The 21,211-nt window shown below is 37.3% G+C and overlaps 1 protein-coding gene across 1 annotated transcript in view; it reads left to right on the top strand.

Annotated features, from left to right (window-relative positions):
• The first annotated feature begins 13,059 nt into the window (after nucleotides 1-13,059).
• Nucleotides 13,060-21,211, top strand: part of LOC140231785 (uncharacterized) — a 56,650-nt gene continuing 48,498 nt past the window's right edge. The window contains exon 1 of the mRNA XM_072311941.1: nucleotides 13,060-13,120. Within this exon, the coding sequence (XP_072168042.1) occupies nucleotides 13,060-13,120 (61 nt within the window). The remainder of the gene's footprint in view (nucleotides 13,121-21,211) is intronic.

The following is a 21,211-nucleotide window of genomic DNA, read 5'->3' as shown; positions in this document are numbered from 1 at the left end:
AATGCTAATCAAGTCTGATACCTGTCTAAACCTGAAAATGCAGAATACTGACTACCAGGCATTCGGAAGGGCGTCAGAAGAGTGTACATATCTGTTCTAAAACCCACTTAAAAGTAGTCACGTCAAATACACAATTTAAATGTTAGTATATGACATTGTAGAATATAAAATTACAATAAATACCATGTCTTTCATGAAGTAGCCATTACTCATCATTACTCAGGATTACGTTGGTATGATTATACCTTTTTTTTTTCTTGGCACTCTGGAATATAAACCAATACATACTTGATGAAATCGACATTCGTAACTAACTTGTGATTGTTGCGAGTTTGCATTCTGATTAATATGTATCCTGAGTAATGAGCGGTTGATTTCACAAGATGTATTTTCTGTCTTTCAAAATATGATTTCATTTGAAGTTTATGCAGCTCATACTGATATATTTTATTTTACTGTTTCGTGGAATTGACATCAATACGTATTTACTCAATATTGAATAAGTTAAATAAATAAACATAATAAACAAATAAACCCAATAAATACCATGTCTTTCATGAAGTAGCCATTACTCATCATTACTCAGGATTACGTTGGTATGATTATACCTTCTTTTTTTTTCTTGGCACTCTGGAATATAAACCAATACATACTTGATGAAATCGACATTCGTAACTAACTTGTGATTGTTGCGAGTTTGCATTCTGATATAATATGTATGCTGAGTAATGAGCGGTTGATTTCACAAGATGTATTTTCTGTCTTTCAAAATATGATTTCATTTTAAGTTTATGCAGCTCATACTGATATATTTTATTTTACTGTTTCGTGGAATTGACATCAATACGTATTTACTCAATATTGAATAAGTTGTAGGTATTACTGATCTGAAATCTAAGGTTTAATATGTTAAACATGGTGGCAACAGGTTAACAGGGTACTTTCGCGAACAACCGTATCACATCGGACTTTTTCCTGACTTTGAACTTCGCTATTTTTTTTTCATGTCAAATAATCTGTTGCAATGGCAACAAACAGATAAGTACGCATAAATGTTAGTAATTATTATATAGTACTCAGCATTTACGTACTTTGCAGACTATCGCATTTCATTGCTTTGACTTTCTCCTCTAAAGATATCTTGAAAATGAATGTCATGCAAAATGGTTTGATGGTGAACCTGAATGTTAAAGAGATAGTATAGTATTGTTGGGGATGAGGATGGGCTTTTAAGTTTTTGCGAGATACCAAGACAACACTAGTGAAATAGTACAGGCCATACCATTCTTAGAGGAATTCAACTTTTGATGAAAAACGGTTTCGGAATGGCTGAAACATCCAAAAACAAAGTAAAACGAAGCGATCGTAATAAAAGGTGGGTCCCACCTTTTATCAGGATCGCGCTGTTTTGGATATCTCAGCCATTTCAAAACCAATTTTCATCAAATAAACGTTGAATTCCTCATGGAATTACATGCTCTTTCATATTTCATGAGAGGTTTCTCATTATATCATCAAGAAATGTTGGAAACCTGAAGTTAGATCTCTACCAAAACTATACGATCCCCTTAAGATGTGATTAAAGGCCACTCTCTATTCGAGTGAGTACTTATCATGCAAATCTCGTTTTAGAATGTAAATGCTACATGCATGTGTTGTCTTGGGGAAGTGTTACTGAGTTTCTGCGATGCTTGGCGCTTTCCATTGTTATCTCATCAGGACCAATACTTAAAGTTTTTCCTTAATTACTATTTTGCCAATGTTATGGAGGATACCCTGAATTGCGTGCCCTTTATTCAGACGTTTCTTTCTTCAATGAGTGAGAAATGGAGCTTACCATCATTTGCTGCAGACATTTGCCTTTTTTGTTTAAAATATCCCTTTAACATCATAACATCTGCGATAATGGATACAAGCAGGCTAATTATAAGTCTGTGCAATGTGCTCATTGATGTTGTTGTTGTTTTTTTTTTCTTCATATTTGTAATCAAATTTTTTGTACCCATTCAAGAAGAGTAAACAATTAAATTGTTTGAAAGAGAACTCTGAGTCAATTCAATTCTTCCGCCACATCTTCTGTGTTTTCTATATTTATTGGGTTTTTAGTTTTAGTTTAGTTGGGTTGTCCATCAGATAAATGATCACTATTAACCTATTCTGTGCCGATGAGTCAAATGTGTGTACAAATTTCGCACACAAACCTATGGACAGACAGTTAATGTGGCACACAGGGGGTTAACTGTAAGAAATCTCGAGAACGGCTCTACCACTAGACGTCTCGAGTGTGTTTGCTCTCTGATTATCATGGGCATCAAAGTTTGACGCAATTATAGTATAGATGTTGCACCGATAACGCATTGCCACGTGCACATTTGCTATTGTATAGCCGTTTAGGCCCACCCTGCAGCCATCAGGAAGGCATGAATAATTCTATTACAATGATGATCACGTTTCCCTTAAAACCAACGGTGCCATCTTATTATATATGGCATTTGTTACAGAGAGTTGAACTTGAAATATTGTATGAAGACCAATCGTGTCAACGATTCGTGTGAAATAAAAAATAAACCATGCTCCGTTATGATCGAAAATAAATTTTATTACAGTGAGAGATTTCACCATGTAATTTGTTTTAGACCGTTTTCAGGCCAACCATTTGCCCTATAACGGGATATCAGAGTAAATACTTTGTAAACAATAGTGCCCCCAGTCTTGGTTTTTTTTTTCATTATTTTTTGAAAAGTATGTGTCTCGGGCATATAACGAAAGAGTTGTGTTTATTTTTCCAACTTTCAATCAACACGCAAGGCAAAATTGGTATGACTAATGCTTACATTCTATTGAGAAATTGATTGTACAACCCTATATTCTAACATCCCTTGCTACCCCTGGCAAGCATCTTGTCTAACCATGAAGAAATACCCGTGGAAATATCAATACCGATTAACATATCGTTCAGCGCAGTGGGTTCGGCTATTTCTCTTTTATATACATATGCATATATATATATATATATATATATATATATATATATATATATATACATGATATATTATATATATATATATATATATATATATATATATATGCATATGTATACGTTAATGGGCTTCTAAAGAATGAATCAAGTGTCTCTAATTCTCCTGATGTGAATTGATCGCCAAATCACAAATTCTGAAACTATTTGCGTTTGTTTGTATGTTTGGTGTTTGTTTGTTTGTTTGTTTGTTTGTTTGTTTGTTTGTTCGTTTGTTTGTTTCATTTTTTTCCATCTGAGAAGATGGCTGGACAGCTGCCACTAGCTGGGTCTTCCATGGGGCCCAATTGGATATGAAATGCGTAAGATATCGTATCATGAATTTGAAATCATTTTCCCTTTTTTTCTGCTTCAATGACTTTGACCTATGAAAAAAAAAATCAAAATCTTGCCTTTCATCAACTACGGTATAATTATGATATCCAGCTGAAATAAACTTTACAGTCGCTAATGTATTGTACCATACATTTACCACTGGACTAAATCAAAATAGAAAGAAAGGCAATCAGAAAAAAAAAATGTCACAGAATAATTAAACACACACACACACACACACACACACACATTTAATTGAGACGTATAATGTAGCCATGATATTCACATTGTCTATAGCGTTAAAGTCTTAATAACAATTGCAAGATATTTCGTGTGCGTATGAAGACTTAAGCTTTAATTCAGTCTTCTTTTATAATATTTTTTTTTTGTCAGTTACAATTTGGATAAAATCTCTTCTATTGGTGATCCATCCTTTCAAAGAATCTTAGCAGAATAGTGAATTTTGATTTCTTTGTTATCATTAAGAAAAGTTAGGATTCCATGCAGTGGCTTCCGATTTCTACGGTCCGATTCCTTATAGCTGTTTACACATTTTTAAGTTTCTTGCCATACGACGCACATATAGATTCTGAAAGTCATTAGATTTCTAAAATCAGGGTTGGTTTTTTGTAATGCAGGTGACCTTTGTTAGATAAAGGTTGCTTTTTTTTTTATTTTGCCCATGAAATTACTTTGTCTTTGTTGTCATTCTGCTCGATTTGAGGCTTCTTTTTTTTTTCGTTGTCCAAACGGAGCTGCATTGTTTGCTTATCATTTTGCTCAACAATGGGCAGGAAATAGCGGTTATTTGCGCTTTTGTCTGTACGCATTTTTTTTTTCTTTTTTATCACGATCTCGTCACTGTGCACCCCATTCATAGCACGATCACTCGCGCAATGAACCACCAAACAAGACCACTCCTTTTTTCACGCATAGTATCTATCATGCGTGACTACTTGTTACATGTGTAATTTCAAATGGGTATCTATACTACACTGCTTTATCCAACAATTTTCCATAAGCTTTCACCAGGAGTGTAAAGCTTGCCAGCGGTATCTGAGAGGAGATAATAGAAATTACCGTTATAATCAGTAGAATTGTTAATTGATTGATGGCCAGTAAAGCCCAGAGTTAGTTCTTTGGGTAGCAGCAGCTGAAGTACTCTTTTGAGTACTATATAAAACAGCACCTTTGCTTGTAATTTCGTCCTATTTTTCTTTATCACCAATTTCAGCAGAGTAAATTTATGTTTCGAGAAATATCGTAAACAGTTTTTAATTGTGCCAATGCCTTTGTATAAAAGGCAAAATACATACGTACTATACTGATAAAATAAGGTTTAGTTGGACGAACAACAAAAATGTATATATTTTATGTTCATATCTATCTATCTATCTATCTATCTTTCTATCTATATCTATATATATATATATATATAGAGAGAGAGAGAGAGAGAGAAATAGAGACAGAGACAGACAGACGGACAGATAGACGCGAGGAAATGTGTATGTATACATACACATTTGAACAGAATGGGTTTTTCTGTTTTTAGAAGTTTTAAGATATAATTATGTAATGCAAAATGTAGGGCCAATGAATGTAAAAGCTGAACTGTGGTTGCAGCCCGATGGGAACTGCTTCTTGTTCTCTCCTACCTATCTGATATAGATGTCATCTACACCCATACTGTCCTTTTAGTGCCGATTGGCCAGATTATCCAATAGCTAGGTCTTATCCATGTATGCACTGACAAAAGTCCCTGTCAGAGAAATGGCTAATCAACTCCGCCATTACTAACAACAACAACAACAACAACAACAACAACAACAACAACAACAACAACAACAACAACAACAACAACTTGACTATAGATATTTCAGTTGGTGTTCCTAAAATGATTCAAGAGAAGACCTCTGAAACCACCCCTTTCCAAGGGTTTGATCTATAACTAAGGACTACAACAGGTTTTGAGTCACAATCCGCTGCATATGATGCACCATTGACCCCCAAGTCGTTCATGAACCCGTCCTGACTTTATCACAAACCATGCCAACAGTGTCATCACTATGCTGCTTTTACTTAGGCAACTGCTGATGACTGATTTTGCTGTTGTTGCTATTGATTTTGTTGTTGTTGTCGTCGTTATTGCTGCTGCTGCTGCTGCTGAGACTACAAGTAATAATCAGTATTTCTGATCTTGATTATACACTTGATAATAAGCGTTGAAATAATGCATATTAAAATGAGTGCATTATGTTATGAATAGTATACTATAGTTAATGAGATGTAATCAGAAACCCTGTCATTAATACTTCGCATACTTGCACTATCGTTGGTATCAGTACAACGAGTGGTGTTCGTTATTTCTAAGGCTCGTTAATCCGAAAATGAAAAGAACGTACATTCGAACCTTTAAATATATTTTGTGAGTCGTATTATATGTTATTATGCATTATCGGTATTATCAATTACTTGTTTATTAATAATGTCTCCCACGTTGCTGTGGAATGCATTTGAAGAGGTATGTACATGTATCATACATCTTCATAAATAATTGCGAGTTGCCTATACACACGTCATGTTGGCATATATCTGCTTATCAATGATATGTGGGTTTTTGTGTTTGTTTGTTTTGTTTTGTTTTGTTTTGTTTTGTTTTTCTTTCTTTTTTTCATGCTTGATTGTGATAAATCTCACTTATGTTTTATTTAGTCTCGTTTTCCCCTTCCCAGTACACAGGGGAAGGACTTTCATTCTCCCCTATCCTCAGCGTAATAGACCTTCACGACATTCGCAGCGGACATCGCTCTCCGGTCCCCTCCGACAACAAGCCCACCTTTGAATTGGTCAGCCGTCACGTCGAGGCCTCCATCCGTCCACCTCGCCTATAGGTGCCGGAATCTGCAGCAAGCGGGTTTGGGGAGTCACTCGCTGCTGCAGATCCCGGCATCTCCCTCAATGGGTCTCTATTATATAAAATATATTCATGTATATTGTCTTACGTTCCTTGCGTGCGTTTCCCTAGCAAGAACAGGGGATCCTTTCGTTCATATACCTATAGTGTAATTTTATAAATGATACACCTTTCATCATTTTTGTGGTGAGAACAACCTAAAAATATTTGTTAATCCCCTTTCGTATGAGTCGCCTGCATCTAATTAATACTTTAAATCTATGGTTTGAATTTATTTTGAAGATTATTATGACTCCCACTTTCTGGCACTAAATTGTACTTTTTATTTTTTGGGGCTTGAAGCCCGCAGGTATACTCATACGTCTTTGATTCCAGGATTATATCTGTATCATATTTCTCCGTTGTTTGCTGCAAATATTTTTTCTGTATCAACGCCTTAGAGCTCCTTGATATAAACACTGCAAATATTTTTCTGTATATGCAAGTATTTTTCTGTATCAACGCCTTAGAGCTCCTTGATATAAACACTGTATATATATATTTTTTCATCTTCTTCTTTCTTTCGAAACAATGATACAGTTATATTAATTTTATCTATTTTGTAAAAAACATATCATTGTGTGTGTGCTCTATTTAAATACTGTACATTATTTTGGGTTGAACCATGATATGGATGTGTCTGTGCGTGGTTGAAGGTGTGTGTATGTGGTTGAGTGTGTGCACGTGGATGAGTTAGTGTGCGGTACACGCGCGCGTGTATTGTGTAATTATTTGAGTTTGTCTGAAGAATAATATGAGGTATTCATCAATATCATATGAGCTCCCTCGTGGAGACGTAATGAGCTCCTTTATGGAGACAATATGAGCTCCCTCGTGGAGACTTTATGAGCTCCTTTGTGGAGACAATATGAGCTCCCTCGTGGAGACGATATGAGCTCCCTCGAGGAGACTTGGTATGCATTTAATATTCTTGTTTATATCTCTTTAAGATCTATAATGTTTGTTTTATGTTATAAGTGCTGTCTGGGGCAAATTATTTGTATAGGGCCCCATTTCTCTCTCTCTCTCTTCTTTCGATCTTTAAAATAACAACAACAACAACCTTTAAATATATATTATATATATATATATATATATATATATATATATATATATATATATATATATATATATATATATAAAATAAGGTCTTATTTACCCAGGGTAGCCTCTTCAGTGTTGCCACTCCTCTACCAGAGGGCCCTGCTATCATTATTACCCTAGCGTTACCAGATACCCATTTATACACCTGGGTCGAGAGGGACACAGTGGGTTAAATCATCTTGTCCAAGGACGTAAGCACTGGGCAGGATTCGAACTCGGGTCCTCCGATCGGGAGTCGGGAGTCTTATCCACTATGCCACAGCGCCCCCACTAACTAACTTTGTTTCGTTTTCGGATCAACGAAGCTTCGGAATTATGAACCTTTCTTCATTTTGATTTTGGATTAACGAACTTTCGGAATAACGAATCTCATTTCGTTTCGGAATTAAGGACCTTAGGAATAAATAACCTTCGGAATAACAAATCTTATTTCATTTTCGAATTTACGACCCTTCAGAGCAATGAACTGCAACTAAGTAGAACACTCCATATACTTCTCAAGAACCACCAACACCACTAGTACCGTCAACGGCAACTATACTACCGCCACTGCTATATGTCCCACCGCCACCACTATACAAGTAGACTGCTAGTACGCCCTCACACTATTGATTCCATTTCTGCAACGCTTACTCTCTTGATGCTGATGATGGTGTCATGTGATGATCAAGTGATAGTTATGATGATTCAGTGATGAGTTAAGTTCATATATGACATTATTGTGGACATTGACGCGACTATCTGTATGAACACACCCAGAGTGCACGGGTTATCTAAGGTGAGCCAACCGCAGTGCAGCATAGCAGGAGGAAAAACCCAACAAATCTGGAAAAGAAAAGTAAGCCCATTTCTATTGCCAGATTTTCCCCGCTTGAACAGCCCCTTTTGATGTCACGCCTAAGAGGGTTACTTGTTAGCGCAATTGTACCATGACTAATATTATATTTTGTGGTTCAGTTTAGGCGAATAATTTAGCAAAAGAGGGATATGCCCACGCAGTTTAATGGATGGAATGTATAACACTTATGGGCTATTTGTAAGAATAACTACTGGAACTTTGTCGTCTGCGTATTTGCTCAATTGTTCGCGGGTGGTTTGCAAGCTATTCAAACTTACCTTGATCTAGAAACACGTGTGTAACAAATATGTTGTGAAAGAAAAAAGAGGTTGTTGCTTTCTTGTGCATGGTAAGCTTTATGAAAATATGAACATGGTGAACCCATGTATCGTGCAAGCATGCCTTGCACACACTCACATATGCTTAATTAAACAAGGAGGCCTACAAAACACAGTTTACATTTCACATCAGATTATCTGAAAACTAATCCTGAAAAGGTCATTCATTGCTAACCTTATTGATACACACCCAACTACCAAAACAAAAAAAAAAGAATCGGCTTTTGCAATGACAGAACCCAGTCGGCATTTGGACGGCGAATACTGACAACCGTTTCGCTACTTCCATTTTTTTTTTAATAAGCTCTGACACACCTTGCGATCAGCTGTTGACAAGAAACATCTATTGCAACTTATTGACAAATTGCCCTACATCGACGTAAATGAGCACTGAATTGATCAGTGTTTTAGTAGTAGCCATGATAAAAAATCATGGACGTACATACTCGAGCAGGAAACACTGATCAATTCAGTGCTCATTTACGTCGATGTAGGGCAATTTGTCAATCAGTTGCAATGAAAACATCTCGACGGAAGAATTTCATGAATTTGAATAACAAAGCAGTACCCGCTGCATGCTATAAGGATTAGAACCAACACTTGCTGTCGGGCGAAAGCTCGGTGGTCTAGTGGAGATGACGCCTGTCCGGTGATCAAGAGGTCGTAGGTTCGAATCCTGCTCGAGTATGTACGCCGATGATTTTTTATCATGGCTACTACTAAAACACTGATCAATTCAGTGCTCATTTACGTCGATGTAGGGCAATTTGTCAATCAGTTGCAATGAAAACATCTCGACAGAAGAATTTCATGAATTTGAATAAGAAACATCTAGTTGTAGAAATATTGGCAGTTAGCCTGATAGCTTATCATGTGAAGGGGGCTCTTAAAGCCGTCACCGCTAATTCTTAGGCACGTGAGGGGGTGGGTGGGTGAGGTAATGGTAGGGGTCTGTATCCAGTTCAATCTTTAATAGGATGAAGACGCATATCATAGTTTATACAGGGACTGAAAAGGGAAATACTGATATTATGAAAGGACTCTGTAACACAGTTACCAGACGGGGTCCTATTGTAAATTCCACCTTGGTGATGTTTGATTATTCTTTTCATGAGGAAAGTTGCAGTCATTGTGATTGACCTGCTTTACTTTGCAGCTATTGTGTTATTCAGTTACAGAAATATTTTGTTTGCACTGTTCCGCAAAGTTTCAAGTTTAGATTCATTGAAAATAAATATCCCAAAAGTTGTTTAATGTGGACATTCAATAATACATGTACATTCAAGGCATTAACTCATAATATAATATGAGAAGTAATTCTTGCTACTTCATATTCGCTATTTGTAGAAAAGTCGCCAACTAAAATGTCCTGCTAAAAAATCCGCCAACAGTCTTCTATTAATTCCATATTCCTCATTTTCATTCCACGTCTTTTATAATGACTTGTGTTTCACTTTCACACCAATTCAGCATACAAATTTATATGCACACGGCTACTCGTGGTAAATAATGTAACCCTGTTGGAAAAAAAAAAATGTCCCACAGTGTGAGAAGCACAGTGTGAACACAGTGTGAACACAGCGTGAAATCTCTTCACACTGTTAAATTCGAACTTTTTAACAATGTGAACACATTGTGAATCATCAATTCACAGTGTGACACAGAACATTACCATGTGAACACTCTGTGAAAACCAAACCACAGTGTGAAATCATCTCCACACTGTTAAATTTGAGCGTTTTCACATAGTCGACTATGTGACCACACTGTGAACACACTGTGGGACACTGTGTCCTTTCCAGTAAGGAACTGACATTTAACAAAATAAATATAAACTTGAAATAATTCTTTCGATGTCATATTTTGTCACTGCCAATATTTTTTTTTCAATCTATTTCAATACAGTTAAAAAAAAAAAAAAAAACACTATCAGTCTCAGGGCTGTTTTTCAATGAGTCCGTATATCAGCTTGCAGCATATAAAACATCACGATATGATACAGAACCAAAAAAGAACATTCCTAAAAGAGAGAAAAAGTATACTGGCAAAGCAACAACAGCATTTACACTAAAGGAAAATGTCGAATAGGTATAGAAAACAAAAGAAGACAGAAAGAAACATCATCATTTTATGATATTATATCTAAGCAACGAAAAAGAGAAGTCACAGAAATTTTATGATTAACATTCAATATAGTATAATCATATGCTCGAAACATTCAACGCTTGATTCGCTCATGATCTGTGTCATTCTATTTCGATTAGAGTTTAGGGTTTATCTTTTAAGCAAAAAGAAATGTTTTGCACAAAATTTAAGCTCTAGCATGGGATGCCTATAGATGCAGTTAGACATTACATGGGCAACGCACAATACATATTTGTGACTAGTTTGTTGCATTCAAACATTCATGTGTAATCAACAGTTCGCTGGAAGGCCAACGGAAGATGCTGTAAGGACCCGAAAGAAAATAATAATGAAAAAAAAAATTAAAACGAGGAGAGTGAAAAAAATACTATCAAAATGAGAAACTGGTCTCTGAACTTATCTATTATTACCATTTGTATCATTGTATTAACTGGTATAGAGAAAATAACAAGAATCGGACAGGTTCCAAATTACAACTAGGGCATTGGAAGCTACTAGTATGTGGTGTCGTGCAAAGTTTACAATCAAACGTCAAACTTAAGCAGACATATCCACGCCGATGACCATACATCACAATTATTCAATTTAACCTGAACGTTAAATGCCATTTCATGTTATGGTAACAATGATAACTGACAGCTGAGTCTGAGTAAATTTTGCTGTTTTTCCTCAAATGCTCGATTTATCTAATAATCAGTTTATCTATTAGCAACAGTGTATTAGAAAACATTACAATTCAGCATATCGCGCAGTCATAACGCGAAGTTTGAAGAAAATTTCAGACAATATCTTCACGTATGAAACAGATAATTCACGTGATCAGGAGGTAAAACGTTTTCTGAAGATTTCAAAAAGAATAAAAGAAAATTAGAAGAACGATTGAACCTAATATTGGATTTTCTTCTTTCTTGTCAGGCTAAACCTCGAAGTATCTGATGTCTTTTTTTGCCCCTTATCTATCTTTTTCAAAAGAATACTTCAAAACATTACAAATGTCAAGACGTTGATCAAAATACAGTTCTGCCGTCTTTCATGACCAGTTACCGAATCAACAACCAACGCTCCAAGGACTCCAAGAAGTACTAATATAACGTCTTTTTTTCTCCGACAGGTTCACCCGAATACCGCATACAACCAAAACCAAACACGCCCAGATACCTTTTTGCACTCAACAATGGAATGACAGCTTATCCGATGGAGTCATTTAAATAACAAAAGGGGTTGTCTCAGTCCTGTAGCTCCCCAGCCTCACCCCTTCGCGTTCTCTCCCCTTCTCGATTTACCAAAACTGTGGCTGGGACACTTTCTTTTGTAATGATGGACTTCCCTTCACCGCGTTCTTCGTAATGCAACGGCGGAGAAAGAGAAAGGCTTGTCATGAATATTGTAAGACGGTCATTCTCCGAGAAGCCCCAAAAATGTCGCCGAGGGTCGTTGCAGGAGTTCTCGTTACAAACACCCCCACCCCCACTCAGAGAGAGAGAGAGAGAGAGAAGAGGGAGATGTAGAAGTTTAAGCAAAGTAGAGAACTACTACCATGACTACTACTCAAATTCTTTTTTTTTTTTTTGCTTGAGAGTGACGAAATATTGATATCACGTCCATACCTGCCGAGTGTCTGATGTGAACTCGACTGGGCAATGTCTCAACACCAGAAATATATATAACCATAATATTGGTTCTTCGGGTGACAGCCGTTGAACAACTTGCAGAGCGTGACAGTCCACGCCTTTTCTTCTCAAATCATGAAAAAAAAAGATCCTAACGACAAACACCTGTTTGAAACGAATAAAAACTGATGCAAAAAGCACCCAATACACACCCACCCCACTCAGTGATTAAGCTCAATGAATACCGTTGACGTTGTTGTTGTGTATGATCTTATTGTTTCATAAAGACGCACGCAGCCAATGGAATGGGGCGAGTCCCTACAGCAGAGGAGTTCGCAATAATAGTATTGAAGTGCATGGCTTCACTGACGTTTCAAGCGCATTGAAAGAGATACCCACGGCTTGACTTACGTATGACGAGAGGGGGCTCGCTAGGATCCACAGCCTCTTCATATTCGAAACATTCGATCTAATATTGACATCATACACCGGAATGGTGACGGAAAACACTGGGATCAGAGGGAAGAACTAGACATCCCAGGAAGCTAAGGGAGATTCTGAGAGGGAAGATAAAATACAATCATTCCCGGTGCAGTGGTAAAACTACCAGTCAACAGAAGCTTGACGGGGCTTTGGCGTAACACTGGTGTCCACTTAGAGAGTGGTTGCGAAACCGCTACCACGGGTTTACTTCTCCGCTTTGCCAATCTCCACCGAAGATGAGGTCGTACGGCATATCCCTGTTTGTGGCGCTGTTATGCGGAATAACACATGCCCAAGGTAGGAGAAATGTTTATTTTGAGCATCGACTGTTACTGAAGACTTGCATGATTAATGTGTTTATGGATAACTTTCAAATGCGTGATGTAGAAAGTAGTAGTCTCAGAAAAGGTGTTAACTACAAACACTATCATTTCTGCCACTACCATGCAATACTGCAAATCTTAATGACTGCAACTTCTACTACCACTTACTTCTGCTACCTACTGCTACTGCTACCATTTCTTCTACTACTACTTCTACTTCTGCTGCTGCTACTACTACTACTATCATTACTACTACTACTACTACTACTACTACTACTACTACTACTGCTACTACTCATACTACCACCACCACCACTGCTACCACTGCTACTACTACCACCGCCACGACAACTGCGACTGCTGCTACTACTTACCTTGTACACTGCTACTACTATTACTGCGGGGGTGGGTATAGAGGAGGGCTGCAACCTTTCCACACATTTGGGCTCTCAGAAAACACGAAAAATTTAAAAAGACAAGAAAACCTTTCACTTACTCGGTTTCCATCAAGAGATTCTTTTGAATCGCCATCACCAACATAATCACGTCGGCATCATCACCATGACGACGACCACTCAAATCATCATCACCACCACCACCACGATCATCATCGTCATCATCATCATCATCATCATCATCATTATCATCATCATCATCATCATCATCATCATCTTCATCCCCATCATCATCATCATCATCACCATCACCGTCGTCGTCGTCGTTGTCGTCGTTGTTGTCATCACCATCATCATTATGACACCGGCAAGGCACTTTCAACATTGCTATTCTCGATCGCTTATACACTGCTACCGAAACCTCTTCAATCAGTGGCAATATAATTATTTTCTCTTTTTCCCATTCTCTCTGTTTGTGCTTAAACTCCGCCCGTCACTATTCATACGTGCACTACTGCTATGCCATCACTGATACGATCACCCTTACTACTGCTGTCTATGGTCGTAATACTACTTTAGCTGTACTATGTATTTCATGTATAGTGCGTCTGCTATCACTGTATATAAACGTACACCACCACCACCACCAACATCACGATTACACTGCTACCATGCTGCTGCTGCCACTACTACTACTACTACTACTACTACTACTACTACACGTGTACTACTACTACTACTACTACTACTACTACTACTACTACTACTACTACTACTACTACTACTACTACTTTACTGATGCTGCTACTGCTGCTGCTTCTATTACTATTTCTACAGTTGCTAACTTTAATCTCCTGTTTATTTTGTTAAATCATATTATGCATCATTTCGTTACATATTCCTCTCGCATCACGTGTTAAGATATGTCCTGCGACGACCTCTTCATAGAGCCTCTTTCTATTGACTTTATCATAACATGTCATCTATAGAGGCAAACACGCTTTGTTAGACTGCATAATATATTTTTCGTCGGTGCTGTCAGTATAATACTGAGAGATCAACAATCACCCATTCATTTGGTCACGTATTTGTCACTTGTGCTCCCTACGAAAGTATACACATATACTGTGTTCATAGTTATTGAAGGAGCCAATTCAGTATCCCATGATCAGTCTATACGTACGGCTTGATTTGTAACTCATTGGTCTACTCTATCTTCAGTAAAATCACACGTAATATCAGCTCAATGATCTTGCTGGGTCCAAAGTTAATGACTGGATGTCTAGTCACACCTCATGACAGCTTGAAAACCAGGGACACATTTGTGGTGTACTCATTTGTTCGGATGTCAATGCTATGACTTACGATTAGAGAAAATAGTTCTATCTTTGTGACCAAATCAATGAAATCTTAAAAATCGATACATATATATATATATATATATATATATATATATATATATATATATATATACGTATATATATATTATATATATATAATATATTATATATATATATAAATATATATATACATATGTATAATTTATATGTGTATTTTTCTTGTTTCTTTCAGGGCATGACATGTTACACTGTGCATTAAAGAACTCTTTAACGAAATACATTTGTCTATCTTGATATTGCTCCTGCATGATTATGACCTCTGTTGTGATATCTTGTCAACCGTTGTTGGTCATTAAAACAATTAGAAAAAAAAATCTCTTGGTAATTTTAAGACTTAAAAAAATCAGAGGAAATAGAGGAAAGAATGGGAAACGAAGGTCGGAAAAACTTTGAGAATCACGAAGTGAATGTGATATGATTTACTCCAGGTACTGATTACTTTCTGAAGTGAAAGAGTTGCAGACATCTTGCATTCTCGATAAAGAAAACGGCAACTTTTGAGTGTATTTTGTCCGTCTTATCATATCGCCACGTTGTAAATAATCGAAACATAATCTGACGATCAACGACGGAGTAGGATTTTTTATGATGCTTCTCATCTTTCCTCATACTCTGTGCTAAACATTCTTTTCTGTCAGAACAAAGAACCCTCTCATAAACAGACACGCACATGCACAAACACTTTTTATCCTTAATCTTTATTGATTTCACTGTTTATTGATTTCACTTTATTGATTTCACTGTCAAATTATGCATGAATAAATCATTTATTCTGTTCTACAAATACAGCGCAAAATCAACATCATATTCAGTATTTACTGCTACAAATAAATCAATCAAAATCAAACTTCCTCAACAATACAATCGGAACAACTGGTTTTTTTTTTTAATAAAATGTATTACATTCCACTTGAATGTATTTACATATGAAACCATATCTCACTTGAATTTGAATGTGTAAGCGTACAACTTATATTCCACTTGTGAGAATGATTATAGATAAGTATATTACGCAACTGAAGAATCATTTTTTTACAGGCCCTATCAGCCCCCCCCCCCCCACAAACTGAAACAAATCTTTATTTCTTATTATATCCTATTCTAGATAATAAATCATGCCATATCATTTTTACATTATTAATACTTATCCTCACTTCCAAATCAAAACCCAGTCGCATACACACAATCATACACGCACACACAAACGCACACACACACGCACACGCACACGCACACACACGCACACACACACACACACACACACACACACACACACACACACACACACACATTTACATTCCTGAAACGTCACACTGTGGGAGGAGCCGATAGGGCAAGTGCATGGCACGGAATTTTATCAAATGTTTTGTTGTAAACAACCAGACACGCACTAATTAGCAAGCGACCAACAAAAGCAGAATGACCAATCAGCAACCGTGAAGTGGGTGTGTTTAAATTCCTAAATCCTCTCACGTTCAAGTTTAATGTGAATGATGATCCTTGCAGATAAAGAGATTATACACACATCCAACCTGTAACGACGCACGTAAGGGTGTCCAAGCTATACAATTTCCTGGCGGCACTCTGTTGAATTAGTGTTCATTTTAGCACAATCGTATTCGGGGTGGCTTATCCTTTAAAGATTTCAGACCTGATTTGTGAAGCACTTTGAGGTTCACAGAGGGGGAACAAGTTGATACATGAAATGCTGACTTATCTGTTAAAAACTAATTTCAGCATTTGATTAATAAGCTTTAGTTAACAAACGTGAACATTCACTCGGGGAAATTAACGCCTTTTGAAATTGGCGACTGAGGGATGCGTAAGCAAATACAGAAAAGAGAAAATATAATCAAGAGAGCATTACATATTTCTGATTGCCCTATGAAGTGACATTTCTTTTTTCTTGTCATGACATATTAGAAGCATAATGTGCAGATTTAGGGAGGTGCTTGGATTTGGTCTGCTAGCTTCAACTACAAGTACATGCGTATCAAAGGCTATTATTTCGAGATTGCTGACGTATAACGTTGTGCTCACAAAGTCCTTGTACAGCTACTCCTTCTCGAGTTCCGGGCCAAATCGACTCCCCCCCCCCCCCATATACTTGTGAAAGAAATTAGACTTAGGCGAACGTTGCTCTCGAACTTGTTCACCCTTTTAAATCAATCGAGCTTTCGGCCTGTCATATATATACCCTTAATCTCCAAATGTACAGATAATAGCAATCTAACACAATTTGATTTCAATTAGAACATCTCCGTATTACGCGTTTTCATTCGACGTTTTCCTATGTGGCCTCGACTTCATATACCAGTACTTTAAATTACCATTTCTTCGAATGAGCGTCCCCGGTCAATGACTATTCAAAACACCGTCCTCAGTTCATACGAAATGCACACGGCGTCTGTTCGATCCGGCCCAGTTGCGTTCCCAGCTATTGCAGCTTGGGGCACAGCTACATTGTATACTGAAAGAACGGTGCACAGTGCGCTGCACAATGCGTGGGAAGGAACACTATCGATCTATCATTCCCCATGCACTTGATTAAGGCCAAACCATTCTTCTTTTTCAGATCACGCTGCTGTTCAAGGCTGTATATCAGTATTCAAGCCCGAAGATGTCAGCTAGAGAACCACTGTAAAACTGTGCGGCATTGCCCCACCCTAATGTCAATCGCCACATTCCTCATCAGGCCAAAAAAAAAAAATTGTTTGTTTGCCCTTAATTGCCAAAACCCAAGAGGGTCGGTAGGTCGGTTTTTTTTTTTTTTTGTTTTTTTTTTTTAATTCCAGGGTACCTTTTTTTCCATGTCAATGCACTCAAAACTCCAAGAGATTCATTCAAATTTACGTCTTGCCAGGGCCCGGTAGGCGAGGCAAAAACACTCACTGACAAACACTTATAACGTTCATCTTTGTTAAATTTTGCAAACAGCTCCAAAAAAGTACCTTCCAGTGAGATGCTGGCAACTGAACTCCAAACAGTTTTGGTGCCATGACAGCTGGTAACGGATGCTACAAAAGTAGCCATCTTGTGAAGGGCTGCACACTAACCCATTTTTTCTGCCGGTCCGACCTGTCTCTGTCGGACCGGTATAATGCCCCGTTTTACCATTTTTTACAGGTCCGAACAGAAAGTTTACCGGTCAACAACGACAACATAAAAAACATTAAATGACTTGCAAACTTATTTTCCTGTTTTTTTATGGATGTACCCCCCCCCCCCCCATGTACATTTTACAGATTAATATTTTTTTTAAAAAAACTTGTATTATTTATTGCACAAGAAATTTAAAAATAAAGACAGGAAAAAATTAGAATGTTTGTTTGTGAATTTAATAGTGTAAAATGATAATGAACAAAATCAGATTGTATCAAATGCGTTTGTGACTTTTTCTAAACATCAGCGCACGAACTTGCTGCGTAACCTGCTCTTGGTGGTCAGTTGGATTGCGATGATTTAATGAATTATTTCAGCTGTGATATTTTCTGATGCACGCGATACAAAGGGTTCTTTATTTTTCTCCCGATAATCTCTTCGCATTTGTGCATGCGTTCTTGAAAGGTACACGACATGCAGGGCCGAATTCGCAATCCTTTTTGCGCCCATTTCCACCTCAAATATTAGCGGGATTGTGACGATTTCATAAATTACTTCGGCTGTAATATTTTACGATGCACGCGCCAAAAGGGGTTGAAAATGCGTCCTTTATTTTTTTCCGATAAACTCTTCGAATGTCGTAAGTGCGTTCTTAAAATATGTACCACACGGCCGAATTCATGATACTTTTTTGCGCCTATTTCTACCTCAAAAATGTCATCGGGATTGTGACGATTTCATAAATTACAATGTACTTCGGATGTAATATTTTGTAATGCACGCACCAGCTAGAATGGTTGAAAATGCGTTCTTTATTTTTCTCCCCATAATCTCTTCGCATTCCGTAAATGCGTTCTTAAAAGATAAACGACACGGCCAAAAATCATGATTCTTTTTGCGCCTATCGTTTCCTCAAACTTCAACGGGATTGCGATGATTTTATGAATTATTATTCGGCTGTAATCTTTATGATGCACGGGCCAAAAGGGGTTGAAAATATGTCCTGTATTTTTCTCCCTATAATCTCTTCGCATTTCGTACATGCGTATACGACACGGCCGAATTTACGATCCTTTTAGCGCCTATTTCTACATCAAATATCAGCGGGATTGCGATATTTCGTTAATTATTTCGGCTGTAATCTTTTGTGATACATGCACCAGAAGGGTTGAAAATGCGTTCTTTATTTTTCTCCCGATAATCTCTTCGCATTTGTGCATGCGTTTTCAAAAATATACACTGCATGCCATGCAGGGCCGAATTCTAGATTTTTTTTTGCGCCTATTATTGTTTACTCAAATTTCAACGGGATTGCGAAATTTTCATGAATTACTACTCGGCTGTAATCTATATGATGCAAGCGCCAAAAGGGGATGAAAATGTGTCCTTTATTTTTCTCCCGCTAATCTCTTCCCATTTCGTACATGCGTTCCGACACGGCCGAATTCACGTTCCTTTTTGCGCCTATTTCTACCTCAAATATCAGCGGGTTTGTGGCGATTTCATTTATTACTTCGGATGTAATCTTTTGTAATGCACGCACCAGAAGGGTAAATTTTTTTTTTCTCCGATAATCTCGTCGCATTTTTGTGCATGCGTTTTAATAACCAACACGGCATGCAGGACTGAATTCAAGATCCTTTTTGCGCCTATTATTTCCTCAAATTTCAACGGGATTGCGTTGATTTCATGAGTTTTCATTCGGCTGTAATCTTTTATGATGCACGTACCAAATGTGTCCTTTATTTTTTTTTTCTCCTCTATAATCTTCGCATTTCGTACATGAGCTTTTGAAAGGTGTACGACGCGGCCGGCCGAATTCATGATCCTTTTTGGGACGATTTCTACCTCAAATATGTAAGCGGGACTGCGATGATTTCATGATTTTTTTTTTTCTAGTATTATCTCTTTACATTTTGTGCATGCGTTCTTAAAAAGTACACGGAAGGGCCGATTTCGTGATCCTTTTTGCGCCTATCTTCATTGTGAGATCATTCTGAACGAATGAAAATATTCATTTGTGAAATGACTGTGTAAAATGAAACTGAACGCAATCAGATCCATTTACTGTATCGCTGAATATCGAATATGTTTTTACTTTTCTAAAAATCGACACAAGTAGATTAGTTCTAACATGTCAACTGCCACACTGCTGCGAAGCCGGGATGCACGCAGCCGGGATCGGATCGTGAGTAAAATGACCCAGAAATGCGTGCGCTTCTAATTCTATCAATGCTTCTTGTCTGGCATCACCGCCGATCGCAAGCAAACGAAAATCAGTTACACTGTACATGCTTTGCATGTATTGCATGGCATGGCAGTGCGTGAGCAGCGCCAATGCGCAAGCTAGCGCGAAGATAAATCTGGTCGCCAGTGTGCAGCCCTGTACTAAGTGCATAATATACATGTATGCATTGATTGGATTTCGTGCGCGTGCACGCATGTGAGCCAAAAAGGTAGCTACATTGTAGCATGCAATGCATGCTATAAAACGTAGCCTGTGGACCCGCGCGGCCCGAACACAATTACGACGGGTCGATGAGATGAAAAAAAAAAAAAAAAAAAAACATTTTTAGACTTTTTTTTTATTCTTTCTCTTGTTTAAAATGGAAAATTTTGGGTTTAAAACCATTCACAAATTTGTAGAAGATGAAATTTGTGGAAAAAAAATAAACTTGAAAGAGCAAAAAAAAAAAAAAAAAAAAAAAACGCGACCCGAAATTTCCGTGATTTTCGGTCGGTCGCGAAGGGCAAACAAACCATTTTTTTTTTTTGGCCTCATAATTGGCATTGTCCTAGTAACCGATTGAGAGTATACCCAAATCATATAAATATTGATATGGCATCTTCCAGGGCAAAGTATCGAGGAAAAAGACTTTGAAAAGTAAACTGCGGTGATGAAAAGTGTAGTACCCATAATAGACGAGAAGAACCAAATATGGGAGTGCAGAATTTTTTGGATTTCTTTTGCATACTCGAGACTGGTAAAAATAATTTGTTTTCCATTGTAAATCATAGATACCCAACAGTGAATTGCAACTCTACATACTAACTGAGAGAAATAGAGTTCAGACAGTAGAAACTAAATACTCGTATCTTATCTAAACACAAAGTCACGATTAGAAAGGGTGGAAGGAGTAGCATCATTTGAAGAATAGTATTTTTATA

Source organism: Diadema setosum, chromosome 8 (assembly GCF_964275005.1).
Source record: "Diadema setosum chromosome 8, eeDiaSeto1, whole genome shotgun sequence".
NCBI lineage: Eukaryota > Metazoa > Echinodermata > Echinoidea > Diadematoida > Diadematidae > Diadema > Diadema setosum.
This window is presented reverse-complemented; position numbering and strand designations above follow the sequence as displayed.